The 20634-nt window shown below is 35.5% G+C and overlaps 1 protein-coding gene across 1 annotated transcript in view; it reads left to right on the top strand.

Annotated features, from left to right (window-relative positions):
* The window catches only part of Lrp1b (LDL receptor related protein 1B), a 1711024-nt gene that overhangs the window by 1093415 nt on the left and 596975 nt on the right, over positions 1 to 20634 (top strand). Inside the window, exons 19-20 of the mRNA XM_048345540.1 lie at positions 8839 to 8919; positions 10562 to 10729. Coding sequence (XP_048201497.1) covers positions 8839 to 8919; positions 10562 to 10729 — 249 coding nt within the window. The remainder of the gene's footprint in view (positions 1 to 8838; positions 8920 to 10561; positions 10730 to 20634) is intronic.

The following is a 20634-nucleotide window of genomic DNA, read 5'->3' on the forward strand; positions in this document are numbered from 1 at the left end:
AACTTCGACTATGAGTGAGAGTTTAGTGGGTACAGTATTCTTGGTTTATAGTTTTATTTAGGGTTTGCCTTACCTCATTCCAGGCTCACCTTGCTTTCATGGTCTCTGCTGAGAAGTCTGGGGGTAATTTTGGTAGTTTTTCCTTTATATGTTATTATTTTCTTCTCCCTAACAGTTTTAAGGTTTCTTTCCTTGGATTCTATTGTTCCTATTTTGATCACAATGTGTCAATGGGATGTTCTATTTTGGTCTATTTTGGTTGGTTTGTGGTTCCAAATGCTTCTTGTATCTGGATAGGCCTATCCTTCTGGATATTTGGGAAGTTCTTGGCTAATATTCTTTTAAATAGTTTGCCTATTCCATTAATTTCTTTCTCCAGATTTTCCTTGACACCTATTAGCCTTAAATTGGGCTTCCTGATAGTATCTTGGAGCTCCTGGAGTGATCTGTTTTGTCCATTGGATTGGTTTTGTATTGTTATTTGAACTTTCTCCATAGATTCTAGGGAATCTTGGGGCTGGGAATATGGCCTAGTCGCAAGAGTGCTTGCCTCGTATACATGAAGCCCTGGGTTCAATTCCCCAGAGCCACATATATAGAAAATTGCCAAAAGTGGCACTGTGGCTCAAGTGGCAAAGTGCTAGCCTTGAGCTAAAAGAAGCCACGGACAGTGTTTAGTCCCTGAGTCCAAGGCACAAGACTGACAAAAAAATAAATAAATAAATAAAATAAAAGAAAGAAAGAAAGAAAGAAAGAAAGAAAGAAAGAAAGAAAGAAAGAAAGAAAAAGATTCTAGGGAATCTTCAGTTCCTGAGATTTGATCTCTGCTTCATCTCATCTGGACTATAGGCTGGCTACTTGATTTTGAAACTATTTTCCTTCTGACTGGTCTTTCTTGATGATTTCCATGTCTTTGTTATAATTTTCTCCTAGGTCCTGCAGGGAATTCTTTACTTCATTAATTTGGTTCTGCGTGCTGTCTCTCAAATCTTTTTTTTTTTTTTTTCCCAATCATTGGCCTTGTACTCAAGGCCTGAGCACTATCCCTGGCTTCTTTTCCTCAAGGCTATCACTCTGTCACTTGAGCCATAGCACTACTTCTGGCTGTTTTTTATATATGTGGTGCTGGGAAAATGAACCCAGGGTTTCATGTATACAAGACAAGCACTCTTGCCATTACGCCATATTCCCAGCCCCTGGTCTCTCAAATCTTGTAGCTAGATAGCTATCTTTTCATTTGACCCTTGAAATTCATTTATCTTTCTATTTGTGAAGGGCATGAAATTCTCTATTAATTTTTGGCTCACCTTCTCATGCTCTAGAATAGTTGACTGAAGAGATTCACACTTTTCATTTAACTTTTTTTTTTTTTTTTTTTTTTTTTTTTTGGCCAGTCCTGGGCCTTGGACTCAGGGCCTGAGCACTATCCCTGGCTTCTTCCCGCTCAAGGCTAGCACTCTGCCACTTGAGCCACAGCGCCGCTTCTGGCCATTTTCTGTATGTGTGGTGCTGGGGAATTGAACCTAAGGCCTCGTGTATCCGAGGCAGGCACTCTTGCGACTAGGCTATATCCCCAGCCCCTCATTTAACATTTTTATCAATAGACTCTGTAGAACATTTTGAGTGTTCTCTTCAAGGTCTTTGATTGACTGCTATGCTCCCTGCTTGTTTTGAGTGGGAGATAAGACTCCATTTTTTTGCCATCTTTTTTGTGCTTCTTCTCCCCATTTGGATTGGGAATGCCAATCTACAAGCAGTTGTGACCATCGTTTAAGACCCAAAGCAGAGCTTACCAAACAATATTGTTTAAATCTTAGAAGTTCACAGTCATATACAGATATCTTCCCTCTCTTTTTTTATAAATAAAATTAGATTTGGTGTCCCTAAAGAATACAATTTCAATATAACAACCAACCCTGATCCCTGTATTCAGTAGTTACTTATTTACCATTACAACCCTATGAGCAATTTTTCTTCTTATATTAAGTTTTTTTTTGGACTGGTTCGGTTTCTCTATGAGCCACTTTGATTCACTCGGAATAAACAGGGATACCCTATCCAATAACCAGGAGTTAATGGAGTCTGAAGGTTCTGGAAGTAATTCAGGAGGGTAAGTTAGGGGTACTGAAGAGAATAGAGTAAAATGTATGGGGGCGGTGAGGATTATGGTTTAGTTTCAATGAAGTGGAAGTGTGGAGAAGAGTAGAATACATAGACAGAACAAGGTCAAAATGATAAACAATGGAGAGTCAGCAGAAAAGAATGAAGTTGTTAGTCCTAGGAAAGTAATTTTAAAGAAAGAGAATTTGAAGAGAGGAAAAAAAAGAAAAAATACTGGAAAAGAAACACACAAAACACAAACAATTACCAAAAAAAACAAACCAGAAAAACAAAACAAAACAAAACAAAAAAACAATAAAAGAAACAAAAAAAAAAGGATAACAAACAAATATCTCAAAAATGAAAAGTAGAAAATAAAAAAGTTTAAAAAAAGTTCAAAAAAATGGAGTCTTCCTTGTTTAGGTGGGCTCTCTCCAGTCTCTGGTTTCCTTGCAATGGTCTGCAGTCTATTTTCCTGCTGCTTGGCTGGTTTGACTGGTTTTCAGTTTGCAGGGGTTGGATCTGCTTTTACCCCCCTCCCCTATTAGTTAAATCCTGGGGCTCTGTGGTTCGCACAGCTTGCAGTTAGGACTTGGGTGTCCTCTGCAGATGCGGGATGCTGAACTCTCCTGGGGAACCGAGGTGCCTCCTGTCTGCTGTGGGTCCACTGCCTTTAAAGCCTGGCTCTGAATAGGCTGTGGACTCAGCAGGGCAGGGTGCCTCTGGTCTGGTTTACCTGGCTGAGAGTTGCTTGCCCGGGGGAAGTTCCTCCCTCCTGGGCAGGGCAACCTTGCGGGTGGAGCTGGCTGTAGAATTCACCTGGTTTCTGGCTAGGAATTGGGCTTCCTCTGTGATGGGACTGTTTATCTGTCTCGGGAACTGTTTACTCTCCCAACTGGTTGTTCTGTGCCACCAGTAGCTGCTTGCCATTTTCAGTTTTAATTTAGAAATTCCAGCTGCTGGCAAGTCAGCAGCCACTGAGTCGGCATGGCGAGTGGGGCGGGGCCTCCCTGGCTGAGTTTACCTGAGTTGTGAGCCCAGCCTGGAGGCAAGCCTCCTGCCTGGGCAGGGGTCATTCTACTGGGTGGAGCTGGCTCTCACTGGTTGGTCCCTCTTGCCCTTTTCAAGATGGCCCTTTTTTCCTTACTTTCCCCAGGCCCGCTTTAGTTCCGGTTTGGTCTGACCCTATGCCAGTGTCAAAGATGGCGCTTTGCTCTGGCAGTTGGGGAATGGCTAGTTTCCAGAAGCTGCTCTGTGGGCACCAAAGAGAATATCTTTTGTGGCGTACTCATGCTTTCTCTTTGATTTCAGCCTGTCCGTGCTCAGCCTCAGATCCGCGTCTGTCTCCTGCCACCTGGAGGATTTCTTCCTGGTCGCCACTGTGTGCTTTAAGTGCGCAGAATGTCATGTGCTGTGCAGACACTGGCACTAGCATGGCAGCAGGATGCCACCTGGAGCTCAAATCTGTGTTTTCAGGCCAGCAAAGTCAATTTTTCCTTCCTGGCCGTAATCTATGTACTGTTATAACTTACTTGGGCTATCTTTCTAGGAGTAAAAGTTTCTCTGGAGTGGTAAAACTGGGATGTTGGAGGGAGCTTAGCTAGGGTTCTGTTGCTCCTCTGCCATCTTCCCGGAAGTCTTCACTATGTTTTTTTCACAGTAATTTGCATTTTGATCACTAAGCTAAATGAGACTACAAGACAGATAATAATGTAATTAAATATGCAAAAGTAAATGATACAATTCTTTAAGAACCCATATTATTTGTATCTGTATGCAAATTATGTTTTGTGCAGGCAGGAATTAAATATATCTTTAAGAGGCTGAGGATAATTTGGAATTTAGATTATTTTCATGCATTTATTTCTTTGTTTATCAGCTTTACAAGGGGGGGTCAGCCAAGAGTGACCTCAAACTCATAATCTTGTCTTGGATTCCCGAGTGCTAAGAATATAGATCTCTGCGACCACAGTAAACTTGTTGGTGTTTTGTTGTTGTTTTTTGTCCATTATTCATAGAACTAAAATCTCAGAAACAACTTTAGTGTATTTTTAAATTGGAAATTTTCCTAGTCATTGAAATATCAAAATTCAGAACATGCTCAGAAAGATTTATTTTAAACTGGTAGTTATCTTAGCTACTGAGGAGGTTGAGATCTAAGGATCACAATTAGAAGCCGACCAGGGCAGAAAAGTCCTCATGAGACTCTTATCTTCAATAAATTGTACACACACACACACACACACACACACACACACACACACACACACACACACACCAGAAGTGGTGCTATGGCTCAAGTGGTAAAGAACTAGCCTTGAGTACAAGAGGGTCAGGAATAATGCCTGGACTCTGAGTTCAAGCCCAGGAGCAGCAGGAAAAAAAAAGAAAAGAAAAGAAAAGAAAAAAAAAAAAAGAATGTATTTTATGCTACCTAAACCTCTGGTTAATCAATATGCTTCTATATGTAGTAGAGATTTTAAAACTACTAAGTAAGGTTCTGTGGGCTTTAATAGATATAAATATGTAAATCATATCTTACCATGTGTTAGACTCTGTGTTTCCTGGCTTAGTCATTCAAATCATAATGAATTTGTTGCTTTTTTAAAATATCCTCATCGGTACAATACAACTTCTAAAACCAGAACACTTGCATATAAGGAGATAAAAGAAAAATTTTAGGCAGGACTTACAAAATAATCTTGATAAATAGATACAGGTGAAATTTTCTTGTCATGTAACAAAAGAAACTTTCTTAGAAATGTTAATTTAATTAAATTCAGTCTTAGGCTTTTTCATCTTTTGATCTATTTATTATTTTTTTGAGATAAGAACTCCATATTTAGCAAGGCTGGCCTTGAACTCACATGTTGGCTTCAAAGTCACAATCCTTCTATCTCAACATCCTGAATGCTGGGATTACAGAAGGGAACATCCACTCCTGGATAGCTGTAGAGACAGTCTTTGCCTTCCTTTTATTTTCTCAACAAACCACGTATCCTTATTTTCTTTCTTTATCATATATGTAGGACATCATTAGGTTGTCTGGTTTTTAACAACTTTTAGTTATTTTAAAATTTGTATCTTAAGACATGACTTTGGTAATCATGAAATTTAATAATGGTTTGGTGGTTTTATAATAATAATTATTTCCACTCATGTGCCAGTATCAGAGTTGAAGATACTTAAATTATAAACTCACATAATTTAAAATTTAGACTAAAAAAGGAATATTTGTTTGTTGAATGCTATTTCCTCTAGATCTTGTATGAAGCTACCTCTTTCTGTTCATTCATGTTATTTTTGAAAAATAGTAATTTATCCCATCTATGGATGACTAATGGATGATACTTTTTCAGCTATTAGCCAAAAATTGTTCATACCTACCCATGTGAGCCACACTGAGGAGATTCTTTCCCAGAGTCTTGCTTGCTTAGTGGTAGACCGCTTGCCTAGCATGCCTGAAGCCTTGGGTTTGATTCCAAAGTTCAACATAAACAGAAAAAGCCAGAAGTGGCACTGTAGTTCAAGAGGAAGTGTGCTTGAGATGAACAAAAAAGAAGCTCAGGGACAGTGCCCATGCCCTGAGTTCAAGCCCCAGGACCAAAATAAAAAAAAAAAAATGAGAAGAATACTTGAGCCTTTGATTTTAATTTTAGATATTGCTTTACAAATAGTAGACTAAGTAAGTCTGATAGCTTGTGCAAAATGAATTTGGTCCTCTCTTATTGTTAATTTGAAAGCATCATAGTTTGCCAAGAACTATAAATTAAATAAAAATTTAACTTAAAAGTATCAAAAAATTAAAGATATATATGTAAGTCTATTTAAGGGGTAATAGCCATAACATTTAAAATTCTTATTACCTCAAAATATTAACCAATATGGGCTTTATTGGTTAATGTACTAAGAAGATGCACAATGACCTAAATTGAACAGAACTACTATCTGGAGTGCTATGTGAAGCCCCAACTCTTTACAAAAATGGTCAGGAAGAGACCAAAGGATGTGTGACAAATATAGGAAAGTCCAAGTTTGTTCTGCCACATAAAAATAAATCAAAAGGTGAGTATTATATAATTTAAGCATACATATAAATCATAAATAATTTATACTGATAGAAATATACAGAACTGTAAAGTTATAAAGAAGTTTATAAGGTAATATGTGTGTTTGTATACACACACACAAACACAAATATTATAGCATACACTATGGAGGATTACAATGATGAACCCCCATCCAAAAATTAGCTTACAGTTTAACAAAATGAATTTCAGAAAGCTGACTTGTATCATCAGAAGTTGTAGGGAAGTTAAGGGGATGAAGGGAAAATAAATGGGGGAAGGAAGGGTGAGTAAATAATCAATGTACATATATGAAAATGCAAGCAGGTAACTTGAAGGGCTAGGTGGGTTCAGGAGAGATGAGGAAGAATAATAGAAATGGTGACATTGATCAAGATATATGGTACTCATAAACTGACATTATAAACTCCTTTGTTAAACTATTAAAGGTAATAAAGATAATATAAATGAATAATGAAGGAATGGCTAGTATAAACAAAAATTTATGAAGCAGATGCTGAAACAATGGAAGTAGTCAAAGTCACTTTTCTAATAAACATAAGGAATTGTTCATTTTCATCATGAGACAATGAAAATGTTTAACTGTTATTCTTCCTATGCATTAAAATATGAATAGAGTCAAATAGTGATACATGTGGATGGTAAATGAACTGGGGTAGGAAAATAGCTATTGGAGATGTTACGTAAAAGACTGGACCAGAGAGAAAAAAAAAAGTGAATTCAAGGAACTATGGTTTCCTTTAGGAGACACTTGGAACATTAGGCAAGCCTAACCTTTCTAAATTTCAGATGCCATAGGGTAATCTGATGGTACATAGTAATTCTTAGTTTTAAATCTAAGGAATACATTTCTACTTTTCTATTTTCCACATAAATATCACTCAAATTGCAAACTTAAAACTGTAAGTGAGTAGGGAGGTAGGGAGGTAGATAGTAAGATAAACATAAAGAAGACAGACAGACAGTTGATTGGCAGCTAAAATATAAATACATAAAATACAGCCAAGTTCCACCTGCTACTATATCAGCTATTTTTAGTATCCCTAAGACAACATATATAGTATAATTTTTAAAATATTGAAGATTAATTTCATCAAATATATTCTATAGTTTGTTAGTTGTTTTAAAGCAATAAAATAAATAATTGCACAATGTATAATTCCTTAGAAAGGCAATCAAAGTTCAGCAAATAGAACACCAGGAAGCTGATGTTGCTTGAAAGAGGTGGGGTGAGGTCAAGGGGATATAGTAGCTGAAGAGAAAAAGAAGAGGGAATGCAGTACTGAATTCAATGTACATCCTACAAAATGTAGAAGAGTAAGAGAAAGAGTAGGTAGGAAAGGGGTGATGAGACTGTTGAAAGGGGTGATATTGATCAAGATATATGGTGTTCATGAACTGCTTTGTTAAATGGCAACTCCTTTGCACAACTTCTGAAATTAAGAGTAATAATAAAAAATACTTGAATTTTGCTTATTGTAGTCTGCTAATGAAAAAAAAAACAAATTTTAGGGAAAAAATGGTTGCATAATGTAGTATTGACTCCAAATTTCAGTGAAACAGAATCTCTTCTTATGGTTTTTCTACCTTGGCGTTAGTGAATTGACAGAGTTCCTTTTATTTTATTTTCTAATTTTTGAATGCCTGTGTTTCAAATTTTCTACTTTATAGGATTTGATGCACAGTTTCTTGGTTACCAAATGGTCTAGTACTTGGAAATTCACAAAATAATTTGTAAATTATTTTCATCACATGTGCAATTGATTGTATATCTTTTCTCTAGGGGAATATTAAATTCCTCCATTTTGGTTGAATTGTTTGGCAACTATATTTTACTCTCATTATTTATATTCACTTAGAAATATGATCTTAATTTTTAGATCCTATTATAAATAGTCCTTTAAGAGTCATCAGCATTTTAAATTAGGTAGTTACCCCTTATTTTTTCTTGATAATTACATATCTTTTGTTGTTATTATCTAAAATTTGGGGGAAATCTTGCATTAATTGATTATAGTTTCACTTTGAAATTTAATTATTTGCTATATATTTCAGGTGCTTTGTGTTTTCACTGATGAAGAATTCATATTTTCAGGCTTTATAACTGTATGTTAGTAACTTAACTGATTTTATTGGGTTAATTCTTTTTTGTTGTTGTTGTTTTAACTTTCACCTCATGATACAGACATCTCTCGCAGTCTAGTGTTAGGCCTCAATGTCCCACCTTGAGTGTCTGTATGCACTGAAGGCCTTTTCTATTGACACATAAGCACTTTACAGCATAATGGAGTAGAATTTGCCCTACTCTACTCTTATTTACTGAGAAAAGTTCGAGTCTCCTTGGACACAGAGACATGATATCAATTCATATTTCTCATGCTATAATGAATTCATGTCCATTTAATCTTTCATTAAGTGATCCTCTTAGGCTTTAAGTCACTAGAAAGTACTCATTTAAAAAAAAAAAAAAAACATTAGAAGAATGAGAATCATACGTGCTTAAGAACTCATGGTCCCTGTATTTGTATCTATTGTTTCTTTGATGCATTGGAAGAGCACAGAAGAGGGAGTCTGATCACATTAACAAAATTAATAAAACGCTTTCGATAACATATTTCCTATTGGCTATTTCTTCTTCTATTTTTCACAGAAATCCCAACTTGTGAACCACTAACTCAATTTATATGCAAAAGTGGAAGATGCATTAGCAGCAAATGGCACTGTGACTCGGGCAAGTACAAATGTTCACTCTATAGCACTAATTTGATTGGGGCCTGGCTATCTGGAATGCCGTGCTTCTTTCAAAGACAGTTTATAAATGATCCTTGCAGAGCCAAGTAAAGTGATTAAGACAAGCGGTGAGAGGGCTGCTGGTACATCACTAGGAATTAGTGTTAAGGATAATGGAACTGCATATTTGTCCCATGGGATTATGATAGACATTTGTTTCTAGATATTAGGTTGGGCATAGTCTAGCTCTATATACAGGAATGAAGGGAGTGATTAAGAAAATAACCTGGACATTTCGGGTTCCCCAAAGCATTTATGTAACTTCAGGATGGAGCAATTTATAAACTATTATGAAATTATCCAGATGGTGTCATCTCTTTTGCTTTTACATACAAATGATGCTTTCTTTTTCTTATACTCGGTTGTGTCATTATGCTAAGTTGTTCCAAATATATTATATATGTCAATGTCATTTTGTTCAAAGTAATCTATTTTATTTGCATATTCTTTTCTCCCTTACCTTCTGGAATGCTTTCTAATAGAAAATAAAATTGTTTCTAATTACATGTACAAGGTTTGAATACAGTTTTTTTTTAACAGTAAAGAGTCCTCCCACTGTTTATTAATTTTGATATTCCATCATTTCCATAAACTCAAAGTAGAAGTTAAGCTTTTCTGTAAAAGCCATTTCATATATATAATATACAGGATTTTTTTTAAAGTCTGACTATATTAAGGGTACTTTTGGTAGGAACAAATAATGCAGTTACAAATAATTGAAATGAAACCATCACTAAGCAAGATAAACAGGAACTTCACTATATTTCAGGAAAAAAATCCAAACAATTCTTACTGTGTTCGAAGAATAAAGTACATTTGTCAGAGTATACATTATCATATTTCTTCTTAGACTAGTGCCGTTTTAAAATCTTCAAATTAAAAAAAAACTGGAAAAAAGTTTAGGTTTAATTCTGCCTGTACATTCAGGAATAATCAATCATTGGTTGCATACAATTTTCTCATCATGCAAAAGTCTTTGTGTTGAACAGAGTTGTACAGTATGTTCATATTGGAGTGTGGCAACAATGGGTATCAATGGAAAATCTAGCTGCAAACTCTGGGGTAAGAAGAGTAGGTTCAAGAGTAGGGAACCTTCATTTTGCCAAGGGGCACTTGGAAATTAATGGCATCAGCAGGACCCCAGAAATTATTAATTTAGGTCAATGGGCTACAGGCTGCCAATGAGAAGCACATAATAACCTCTACTGATTACCCTATCATGTTACCAAATGATCTATTGCTCTTATATGTAGTCTCAGCACATTGCCACCCTGGTTTAAATGTCCCACAATAAACAATGTTCTTCAATAATTATATCACAATTTGTATTATTCCATGAAATTCCTACCATCACCACTACCTTTATGATTCATGCTACTAAGATCCATTTAATGGATTGTTAATCGTTCTTGACTGGAAGAGAAATTAAGGTGTAAAACCTACAGAAATTGATTTTTCCCATTTAAGTGCTAACAGTTGGCATAAAATCAGAAAGGAATCCATTGCTATGTAACAGTGAAAATAATTCAGCAGTCATGGGAGATGATAATTGCAGATTTTTGCTGCGTTTGCTGCATTTTCAGATGACGATTGTGGAGATGGAAGTGATGAGGTGGGATGTGTGCACGCTTGCCTGGATAGTCAGTTTAGATGTTCCAGCGGCCGATGTATCCCAGGCCACTGGGCCTGTGATGGAGACAATGACTGTGGAGACTTTAGTGATGAGACTCAAGTCAACTGTACAAAAAAAGGTTGGTAGTTACTCAACTCTGTCAAATCACTTTTCTACACTGTAATTTATTACAGAATGAAATATTATTTAAAATTTGTACATTACATTTAATCTATCTCTCTCTATATTTCCATTCTCTGTTTCTCTTTCTTAATTATCAGTTTGGAAATAGTTATGTATGTGCATTAAATTCTTAAAAGAATAATCCTAACTGGGTACCAGTAGCTTAGCGTATAATCCTAGCTATTCAATAGGCTAAATTCTAAGGATCATCATTCTAAGCTATCACAGGCAGAAAAGTCCATGAGAATCTAATCTATAATAAGTCACAGAAAAATCAGGACATGTTGTTATGGTTCAAGTGGTAGAGCAGTATCCTTAAGCACACAGCCCCAGGCCCAGAGTTCAAGCAGCAAAACAAAATTATCATCATCATCATCATCATCCTAGATTTTATGTAAATTACCTACGTGATTACTTAAATTTATTTTAATTTCAATGTGACATCAAAGACATGGGTCAAAACAATCCTATCAAGCATCTTCATATGGCTACACAATGAGCCTCACATTGGACACAGTAAAACACAAATCTTCAGAGTTAAGCTCTTAACATGACCTGGACCTTTGTTTTTTACAGTAAATATAGTATAAATTATAATTAAACAGAAAATTATTAAGAAAAATTTTGTAATAGTATCACAAAATTTAACACGACAAAAATTGACTTCCGTTTTCCTTCATAATCAGTAGTCATGAAAGGTAGAGTTACTATTGATTGTTTCTTATCTTTTTTCCATTATGTAATGAGTTCCTCTATTCTCTCTCTCTCTCTCTCTCTCTCTCTCTCTCTCTTTCTGTGTGTGTGTGTGTGTGTGTGTGTGTGTGTGTGTGTGTTCCTCTGGGCTCTCTCCAGTTTTTAGTCTCATTCGTCACTCTCAGTTCATTTGTTTCATGAGAATATTGAGCTACAATATTTGTAATCCCCATCACAAATGGAAAATGTGTGCATATATTGTTTTTGAAATATTATTTGTAACATCCATTTAGAGGGGTTGACACCTCATTACTACATTACAGTTGAAATTGCATTCAGCCCTCTACACAGATGTCTTCTTAGACTCCTCCTGAGGTGTGCATCTGTGGCCTGCTGGCAGTACCCCTTTATATGCTGCAAAAGATTAATTGTCCCAAAGTTAATTTATTTCATTTCAGAAAGAAGTCCCATCTCTTTTTTTTAAAATATGCCTCATCACTTAATTAAATGAAATTATACACTAATAAGTTTTGAAAGGAGAATCATAGCCTGAATCATTTCTCCAATGAATGAATGGCACAGCCCCTTTCTGCTCTGTATTGGTGCTACAGATGGGACTATGATTAAAGTGGTCATAATTTGATAGTAATGGCGTGACTCCCTCTCTCAATCACCTGTTTCATCATAGTGTTTCTGGAAAGGTTATATTAGTGTGAATGTTAGGTATTTCTTACTCTATTATGATAAAACAAGGTAATGGTCCAAATATCCTCTATGACTTTCTCACATATACAGTAAAGTGAAGTAAAGAATGAGAAATTATTGAACTTATTTACACTTGTCATATTATAAATTATACTCAGATTATCTAATTAAATATTGACTTGGTAAATATAAGGCACTGGGATTAAGAGAATTCATTATCCTGGAATGATTTTGGTAAGAGGATAATCCAGGTTCTGCAAAAAGAGTCCTTATAAAGTTATCTATCCATCATTGTTTTGAGTAATGTTTTGGTGTGGAAGTTATAAAACAACAAAGACATACGGAATTGTTAGGGTTGATAAGGAAAATCATTAGCACATGTAAGATTTGTAAAGGCTGGCCAAGGTAAAAATAGAAGCTTGGTGTAATTAGTAATATAATTCTGAACCCAAACACGCTGTGGAAGAAAGAGCAGGAGTTTCTGGCTTGAGTTTCAAGACTAGCTGTCAAACCTGATCAAATCCACCATATAATTGCTCAGTGCTTCTCTGTGCACTGCTTTGATAACCAGAGCATATGGTGCTGTTACAATTCAAATCATTTCCAAAGGAGAAAAATACTCCTGAGCTATCTTCTAGTACAAAAGGAAGAAAAACCAATAAATGGATCATTCCATCTATAATCTCCATTTTGGAAAATTACTATTCAATTCATATTCTCTGACATCAATTTGCAAAAAGAAAATCTATAGACATGGTCAGTTTTCCTGATCATTATAATTGATAAATGAGTATGTATATATATATATATATACATATATATATCATATTGATATATGTTAACTTTATATATAACTGTTTTCTAATATATAATCATATATATGCATTATATATGTATATATCAATTTTAATCATCAATAAGATTAAAAGCATATATGTACACACACAGACACATATAGTCTCCAGGTTGAAACAAACTCATTTCATTTCTTTCTTAATATTACACTTTTTTTTTCATTATATTGTCCTTTAATTACAATGTGGCTGACATTTTGCATTTATATGATTGTTTTTAGTGATAAAACTTTTCTGTTTCTTTCTCCTTTCATGGACATTATGTAGCTGTGTATCTAGCCTTATCTTGGTTCTTATGGCAATTTTACTTAACAGATTAGGTATAAGAGTCAAACTTAGATTTAAAGCAGTGAAAATTAGTAACAGAAATACTCTACTCATATATATATGTATATATCTATATATACATATATATAGTGATCATCTGCTAGGACTATCATAGACATATAATAATTATTACCAATGAGGAAGACTATAGAGTCTATATTTCTTTACATCTGGCTCACTTCACTTAGTATGATTTTTTTCCCATGTCTTTCCATTTCCTTACAAATGGAGCAATATCGTTCTTTCTGATAAAATTCCAGTGTGTGTGTGTGTGTGTGTGTGTGTGTGTGAGAGAGAGAGAGAGAGAGAGAGAGAGAGAGAGAGAGAGAGAGAGAGAGAGAGAGAGTATATACCATACTTTTGATCCAATCATTTACTGAAGGGCATCTGGGTTGGTTCCATATTTTAGCTATGGTAAATAATGCTTCAATGAACATAGTTGTGCTTGTAGCCTTAGTGTGTCCTTGTTTGTGATCACTTGGGTAAATGTTTAATCTTTTGAGGAACCTTCATGCTGCATTCCACAGTGTTGAACCAGTTTACATTCCCACCAACAGTGTAGTAGGGCTTACTTTTGGCCATATCCCTGCCAGAATCTGTTGGGATGAGGTAGAATATCAATGTTTTCATTTGCACTTTTCTTATGGCCAGACATCTTGAACATTTCTTCATGTGTCTATTGGATATTCTTATTTCCTCTCCAAAGAACTCTTTATCACATGCACATAGCCATGGGGTCTTTGTGTTTCTCTCCTAAGAATATCTTCCTTTGGTCTCATGGCTACATAATGTGAATATTTAGAGTCCTTATAATTTATCATATCTAAGTATATATTTTGTCTTTTACCATCCATTGTGTTTACTTGTAGATTTTAAAGCACATTCTTTACATAAGCACATGTCTTTCAATTTCTTTATAAATGGTGCAACATTGTGCATTCAGATAGAAGCATAGACACATGTAGAAATGTGCAACAGCTCTAGCCATTAAAGAAAGGCAAATCAAAGCACAATGAGATTCCACCTCACCCGTTTGAATGGTTATCATCAAGAAAACAAATTATAACTAATGCTGATAGGGATGTGACTAAAAAGAAACAGTACTACACTGTTAGTAGATAAGGAAACTCATTCAACCACTCTAGAAAGCAGGATGGAGGTTCTTTTTTTTTCTTATTTATTGTCAAAGTGATGTACACAGAGGTAATAGTGTCATATGTTAGGCTTTGGATACATTTATTGTACTGTTTGTTACCTCTTCCCTCGCCCTTTCCCTCTCCCCCTATGAGTTGTACAGTTGGTTAACACCAGTTTTGCAGGTATTGCTCTTGTAGTCCTTTGTCTTTTTATCCTGAGTATCTCTATTTTAGTATTGCCTTTCACTTTCCTAGTTCTAATACCAGTATATACAGTTTCCAACGCACTCAGATAAGATACAGTGATAGTGCAGGTACAACCACAGGAAGGGGATACAAGAGGATCATCAACAATAGAAGCTATGGTTTCACGTGGCATGTTGAAAGTAATTACAACAGTAATATATCACTCGTTTCCATAACATGGAGTTCATTCCACTTAGCATTATCTTATGCATTCATAGGGGCATAGATATTAGGCTCTTGTGATCCTCTGCTGTGACTAGCCTAACCCTGTGCTAATTATTCCCTATGCTGGAGATCATAGAGTCCATGTTTCTTAGGGTCTGACTCACTTCACTTACTATAATTTTTTTTCCAAGTCCTTCCATTTCCTTACAAATGGGGCAATGGCATTCTTTCTGATAGAGGCATAAAATTCCATTGTGTATATGTACCACATTTTCCTGATCCATTCGTCTACTGAGGGGCATCTGGGTTGGTTCCAGATTCTAGCTATGACAAATTGTGCTGTGATGAACATTGTTGTGCTGGTGGCATTACTGTGATTTTGTTTGTGGTCTTTTGGATAGATACCCAAAAGTGGGCCTCCTGGGTCATAGGGGAGCTCTATGTTTAGCCTTCTGAGGAATCTCCATACACTTGCCAGAGTGGCTGAACCAGTTTATATTCCCACCAACAATGAAGTAGGGTTTCCTTTTGGCCACATCCCCTCCAACATGTATTATTGTTAGTTTTCTTGTTATAGGACATTCTTACTGGGGTGAAGTGGAATCTCAATGTTGTTTTGATTTGCATTTCTTTTATGGCCAGTGATGTAGAGCATTTTTTCATGTCTCTTGGCCATTCTCATTTCCTCATCAGAAAAGTCTCTTTTTAAGACTTTAGCCCACTTGTTGAGAGGGCTGTTGGTTCTTTGAGGTTTTGTTTTGGAGGAATTTATTTTTTTTAGTTCTGCATATATTTTAGATATGAGGCCTTTGTCTGTTGTGTGGCCGCTAAAGGTCTTTTCCCAATCTGTGGGCTTTCTGTTTATATTGTGAGCTTTGTCCTTTGCCCTGTAGAAGCAACACTGTTTCAACACCTGTAATAACCTAAAACTAGATCCTTATATATCACCCAGCACCAAAATCAATTCCAAATGGATCAAAGACCTTGAAATTAGAACAAATACCCTGAAAACACTAAAAGACGGAATAGGAGAAACACTTGGGCTCCTTAGCAAAGGATGGAACTTCCTTAACAAAGACCCAGAAATGCTTCAAATCAAAGAAAGGATGGAAAAATGGGACTGCAATATGGAGGTTCTTGAGAAGAATAAATCTAGACCTTCCCTATGACCCAGCAATTCTACTCCTGGGTATGTATTCAGTAGACCACAAAAAGATCACACTAAAACTACCAGTATAACTATGTCCATTGCAGCATTGTTTTCTATAGCCAAGATATAGAATCATTGCAGGCGCCCCTCCATAGATGAATGGATCCAGCAACTGTTTTATATATATACACAATGGAATTCTATGTCTCGATAAATTGTTTTTCAATATTCTTTCTCATCCACCCACTATCTCATTTTCCCTTGGAAAACTGATTCTGATCCTTGCAATGACAAATCACAGGTTCCTTACCTCCTTCTCATTTACCTTGAATCTATTTTCTTTCCATTCTTTAGCCTGAGTTTTTTTTTATTTTCTTATTATATAAGTTCTTCATTTCTTTTCTTCTGATTGTGAGTCAGAATGCATAACTTTTATACTGCAGGTATTGTATATTATTTTACTCAGGAGTTCATTTTTTTAAAGTTTTCTGAGCCTTTGTTATCATATTTATTTTATTCAGATATTGTTGTTGACGTTCTCCACATTCTCTTATAATGCTTAAGATTTGATTTGAAATCTTGTCCAGCATACCTTCATCAAGTCTTTGTCAAGGACACTTTCTCGTGGTTTATTATTTTTGTTTATTTGAATGACTCTTAGTCTTTTGTTTCACTATGTACCTTTTGTTAAACTCTGAAAATATTAAATATAAAGCTGGAATAGATATAATAAAGTGGTGAATATGGAAATTAAACAGTTGGTGTTTGTTGTTCTTAAATGCTTGTCTCCATCAAATATCGTCTGAGTTCTAGTTTTTCTCTGATCTTTTCTTAACAGATATCTTTTTGGAAGCCTTTGTTTTACTTACTACCAACACACACACACACACACACACACACACACACACACACACACACACACACACACACACACACACAAAGCTGCCTCTAGTTTTTCTTGGCCATCCATGACAACTTTCTAAAGTTCTCTGCATAGATGTTTTTTTAAATATCCTAGCCTTCCCCCAAATGGGGGAAGAACAAAGTTAGCATGTACAGAAAGAACCAGCTCTTGAAATCTCATGGATGTCATTTTAACTGCAGAAGGGGGAATTTCAATAATAGGAAGGATTCCAATGATGACTAATTTTTTTTTTTTGCACCTGGGAGGTTTGTGGCAATAATCTGCTATCACAGCATAGGTGTTCTGTATTTGGAGAGAAATATCACACAAGCTGAGGTCTAGCTGTTTCAGGAACATATCTGTCATGTCTTTGTTTGAGAATGGAGTTTGGATGATTCATAAACATTTTTGCGTGAATGGGTGATGGTGACCAAAATTTAGTATTCAAGCCTTGCTCTAGAAGTTGTAAGGTTGCAAAAGAATGCAGAGATCTAAAGTAGGTCCAACAGAAAGATGCTGCCAATGCATTTTTTCACTGGTATTAGGAGCCATATTTGGAGTCAGAGATGAGGTCCCAAACTGCAAAATTTCCTAGAATTTTTTTTCAATAAATAATTCTAAACCAAGCACACAAGCAAGCAAACAAACAAGAAATAGAAAAATCCAGCCATTAAAATTAATTCTTGTTGATTTCAAATTTGGGGAATTTAGAAGACTACTGTGAATGCATTAGAATCACACACTCTTTGATTCCAATGTCTTGATTCTACATATTTAATAAAAAGTATGGATTGTTTCCTCACTAAATACAATCAAATGTAATTTTAAGCTCTGACTAATTGTCAAGAAGAATAGTATCTATTTTCAATGAAATGTAAATTGTCTGGCTTAATTTTATTTTCTCACAGATTGATTTATTAAATGTTATACTGAGATATCAAAACAATGTTAATTATTAATGGATTTTTACCGTATGAAACCTCTTTGGTCTTCCAGGAGAAAATAGCTTTTGAAAGCTCAGTTAAACTTAATAAGTTAAACCTTAATACTATGAAAATCTTTGCATCAAGTGTAAGAAACAACCAAGAATTTTCAATCAATTAATAGCAACGCAAGCTTGGTGAAATCTATAATGCTTCAAGCAATGTGTTCATTGAGAACATTAAAGGAAATAAGATAAATATATTTTATAAAAATGAACTTTTAGAAAATCCTTAATAAAACAAAAAGAAAGAAGTCAATTATTTTCCTCTTCATTGTGTGGAAAATTAGTAATGAATTTGTCCATACTTTAGTTTCTATACTGAAAGAATATCTATGAAAATGTACTATAAACAGAAATATTTATTTTTAATGGTACATTTAGTATCTGAAAGAAAAAGGTAACAAAGTTATTTTCTATAAAGTGGCTCATAATTGTCCTTCCTTTATTTTGTCACTGTTAAAAAATAATACTAGCAAGAGTCAACTAATTTCCATAGTCACTAAACTGTGGTTTTCTATTCTTACAATGTAGCTAATTATTAAGAAATTAGAATCTTTGACATTCAGCAATAATAAAATATCAACCAAGTAACAAAATAGACACAAAGAACATCAGTAATCTGCAAAATTATCAATTCCCCTTCCATAATTGAAGAGTATCCATATTTTATTGGCTATTAATGTGAATTTTCCTGTTTTCTTGAGTAACATTTTTTTTTTTTTTTTTTTGGCCAGTCCTAGGCTGTGAACTCAGGGCCTGAGCACTGTCCCTGGCTTCTTTTTGGCTCAAGGCTAGCACTCTGCCACTTGAGCCACAGCGCCACTTCTGGCCATTTTCTGTATATGTGGTGCTGAGGAAACGAACCCAGGGCCTCATGTATATGAGGCAAGCACTCTTGCCACTAGGCCATATTCCCAGCCCTACTGTTTTCTTGAAGTTCCTAGTATTTATGTTAACCTTCTTTTGGATCATCTTTGAACTTCCAATAAGCATTTTCCTACTGTCATACAGTTTTGACACTTAAATATTATATCACAATACCACAAAGACCAGATAATTCCCTTTCTCTGAGAGCATTTTTTTGAGATCTGCATTGGTATTTGTGAGAGCACTGGATTCTTATCTCGAACCCAACATTTTGAGAGAAATATGTTTTTATGGAACATCACCTATTTCACTTCTTCCTTAGTATATAATATTCAATCATACCAGCATTCTGTTGTCTGTCTACCTTCACTTGAACAGAAATTATAAAAGGTCAAGACAGAGGCTTTCACGTTTCAGGAAACGTTGCAAGATTAATTTTGGGCCTCTGAGTAATCCTCCAATTCCAACAGGGAAAGAAAGGTTTAGGAAGTGCTCAGATTTGTCTTTATGAAGTTCAAAGCTGTGAGCATGGTGCCAAAGGGGCATGCCCTTGGAAATTTGTCCCACATCATTGGGCAAAGAGCAGGCAAATGTGCTCTACTAGCAGCACAAAGCTTTTCCCAATTATAATTAGGTGTAAGAGGCAGGCATTAACTTTCAGACTTCTAGAAAGCAGTGAGAACGTCCTCCTGGGCTATTTGGGAGGAAATTAAAGATATCCTCAGGCAGGGATACACAGAGGTAAAGTCCACAATCTTTTATTGAATGCTATCAGTCTGTTCATAGCTGTTTGATAATCTACTCAGTAGTAACCATGGAGAAAATGTCCTGAAAATAAATCTGGAATCAATAGCTGCCTCAATTGTAGTAAGGAACAATATATAATAGCGCTCTAAAAGTCAAGGAGTACAATGGGACTAATAGACACATGGCTTCTATATGAACTGTAGGGACCTTTGTGCACATGCATCATATAATGCTTTTTACTCTGTAAAACACTATAAAATAAAGGCAGGTTAAGGAATATACTCTATTATATAATAAAATTATCCTAGACTAATGTCACAGTTTCAATAACTCATTAGATTTATGAACCCATATTAGCTACTTCCTTAGGGGGACTTTTAGCAGGTGTGTGTGTGTGTGTGTGTGTGTGTGTGTGTGTGTGTGTATGTGTGTGTGTGTGTTTTTGATGTATGTGTGTGTGCAGAAACTTTAATTTTCATTTTTTTAAGAAATCAGGAGAGGGGCTGGGGATATAGCCTAGTGGCAAGAGTGCCTGCCTTGGATACACGAGGCCCTAGGTTCGATTCCCGAGCACCACATATACAGAAAACGGCCAGAAGCGGCGCTGTGGCTCAAGTGGCAGAGTGCTAGCCTTGAGCGGGAAGAAGCCAGGGACAGTGCTTAGGCCCTGAGTCCAAGGCCCAGGACTGGCCAAAAAAAAAAAAAAAAAAAAAAAAAAAAATCAGGAGAAAATCTTCTTTTGGTTCCTGTATAGTTACTAGTCTCCCAACAGCAAATATTTAGTCATAAAAATCATTTAAATATTGGATAAATTCCAACTATCAGTTGCCACATTTCCTCCAGGGCTCTGCATTTATTTATTTATTATATTTCCCAAATTGTATGCTTGGTTTAAATAGCTCCAGGGCAAAAACACAATAAAATTCTATTAGTTAAAAATATAACCAGCATCAGCAACACAAAAACATAACAGTAAAACAGCAGGAGCATATACATATAAACATAGTTATAATTTTAGCACTCTTTGGGGACTAGTCATATTACCCAGATAGATTGTGTTCCAGGCCCTGCAGCTAGGAAAC

The sequence above is a fragment of the Perognathus longimembris genome, chromosome 4, assembly GCF_023159225.1.
Source record: "Perognathus longimembris pacificus isolate PPM17 chromosome 4, ASM2315922v1, whole genome shotgun sequence".
Taxonomy (NCBI): domain Eukaryota; kingdom Metazoa; phylum Chordata; class Mammalia; order Rodentia; family Heteromyidae; genus Perognathus; species Perognathus longimembris.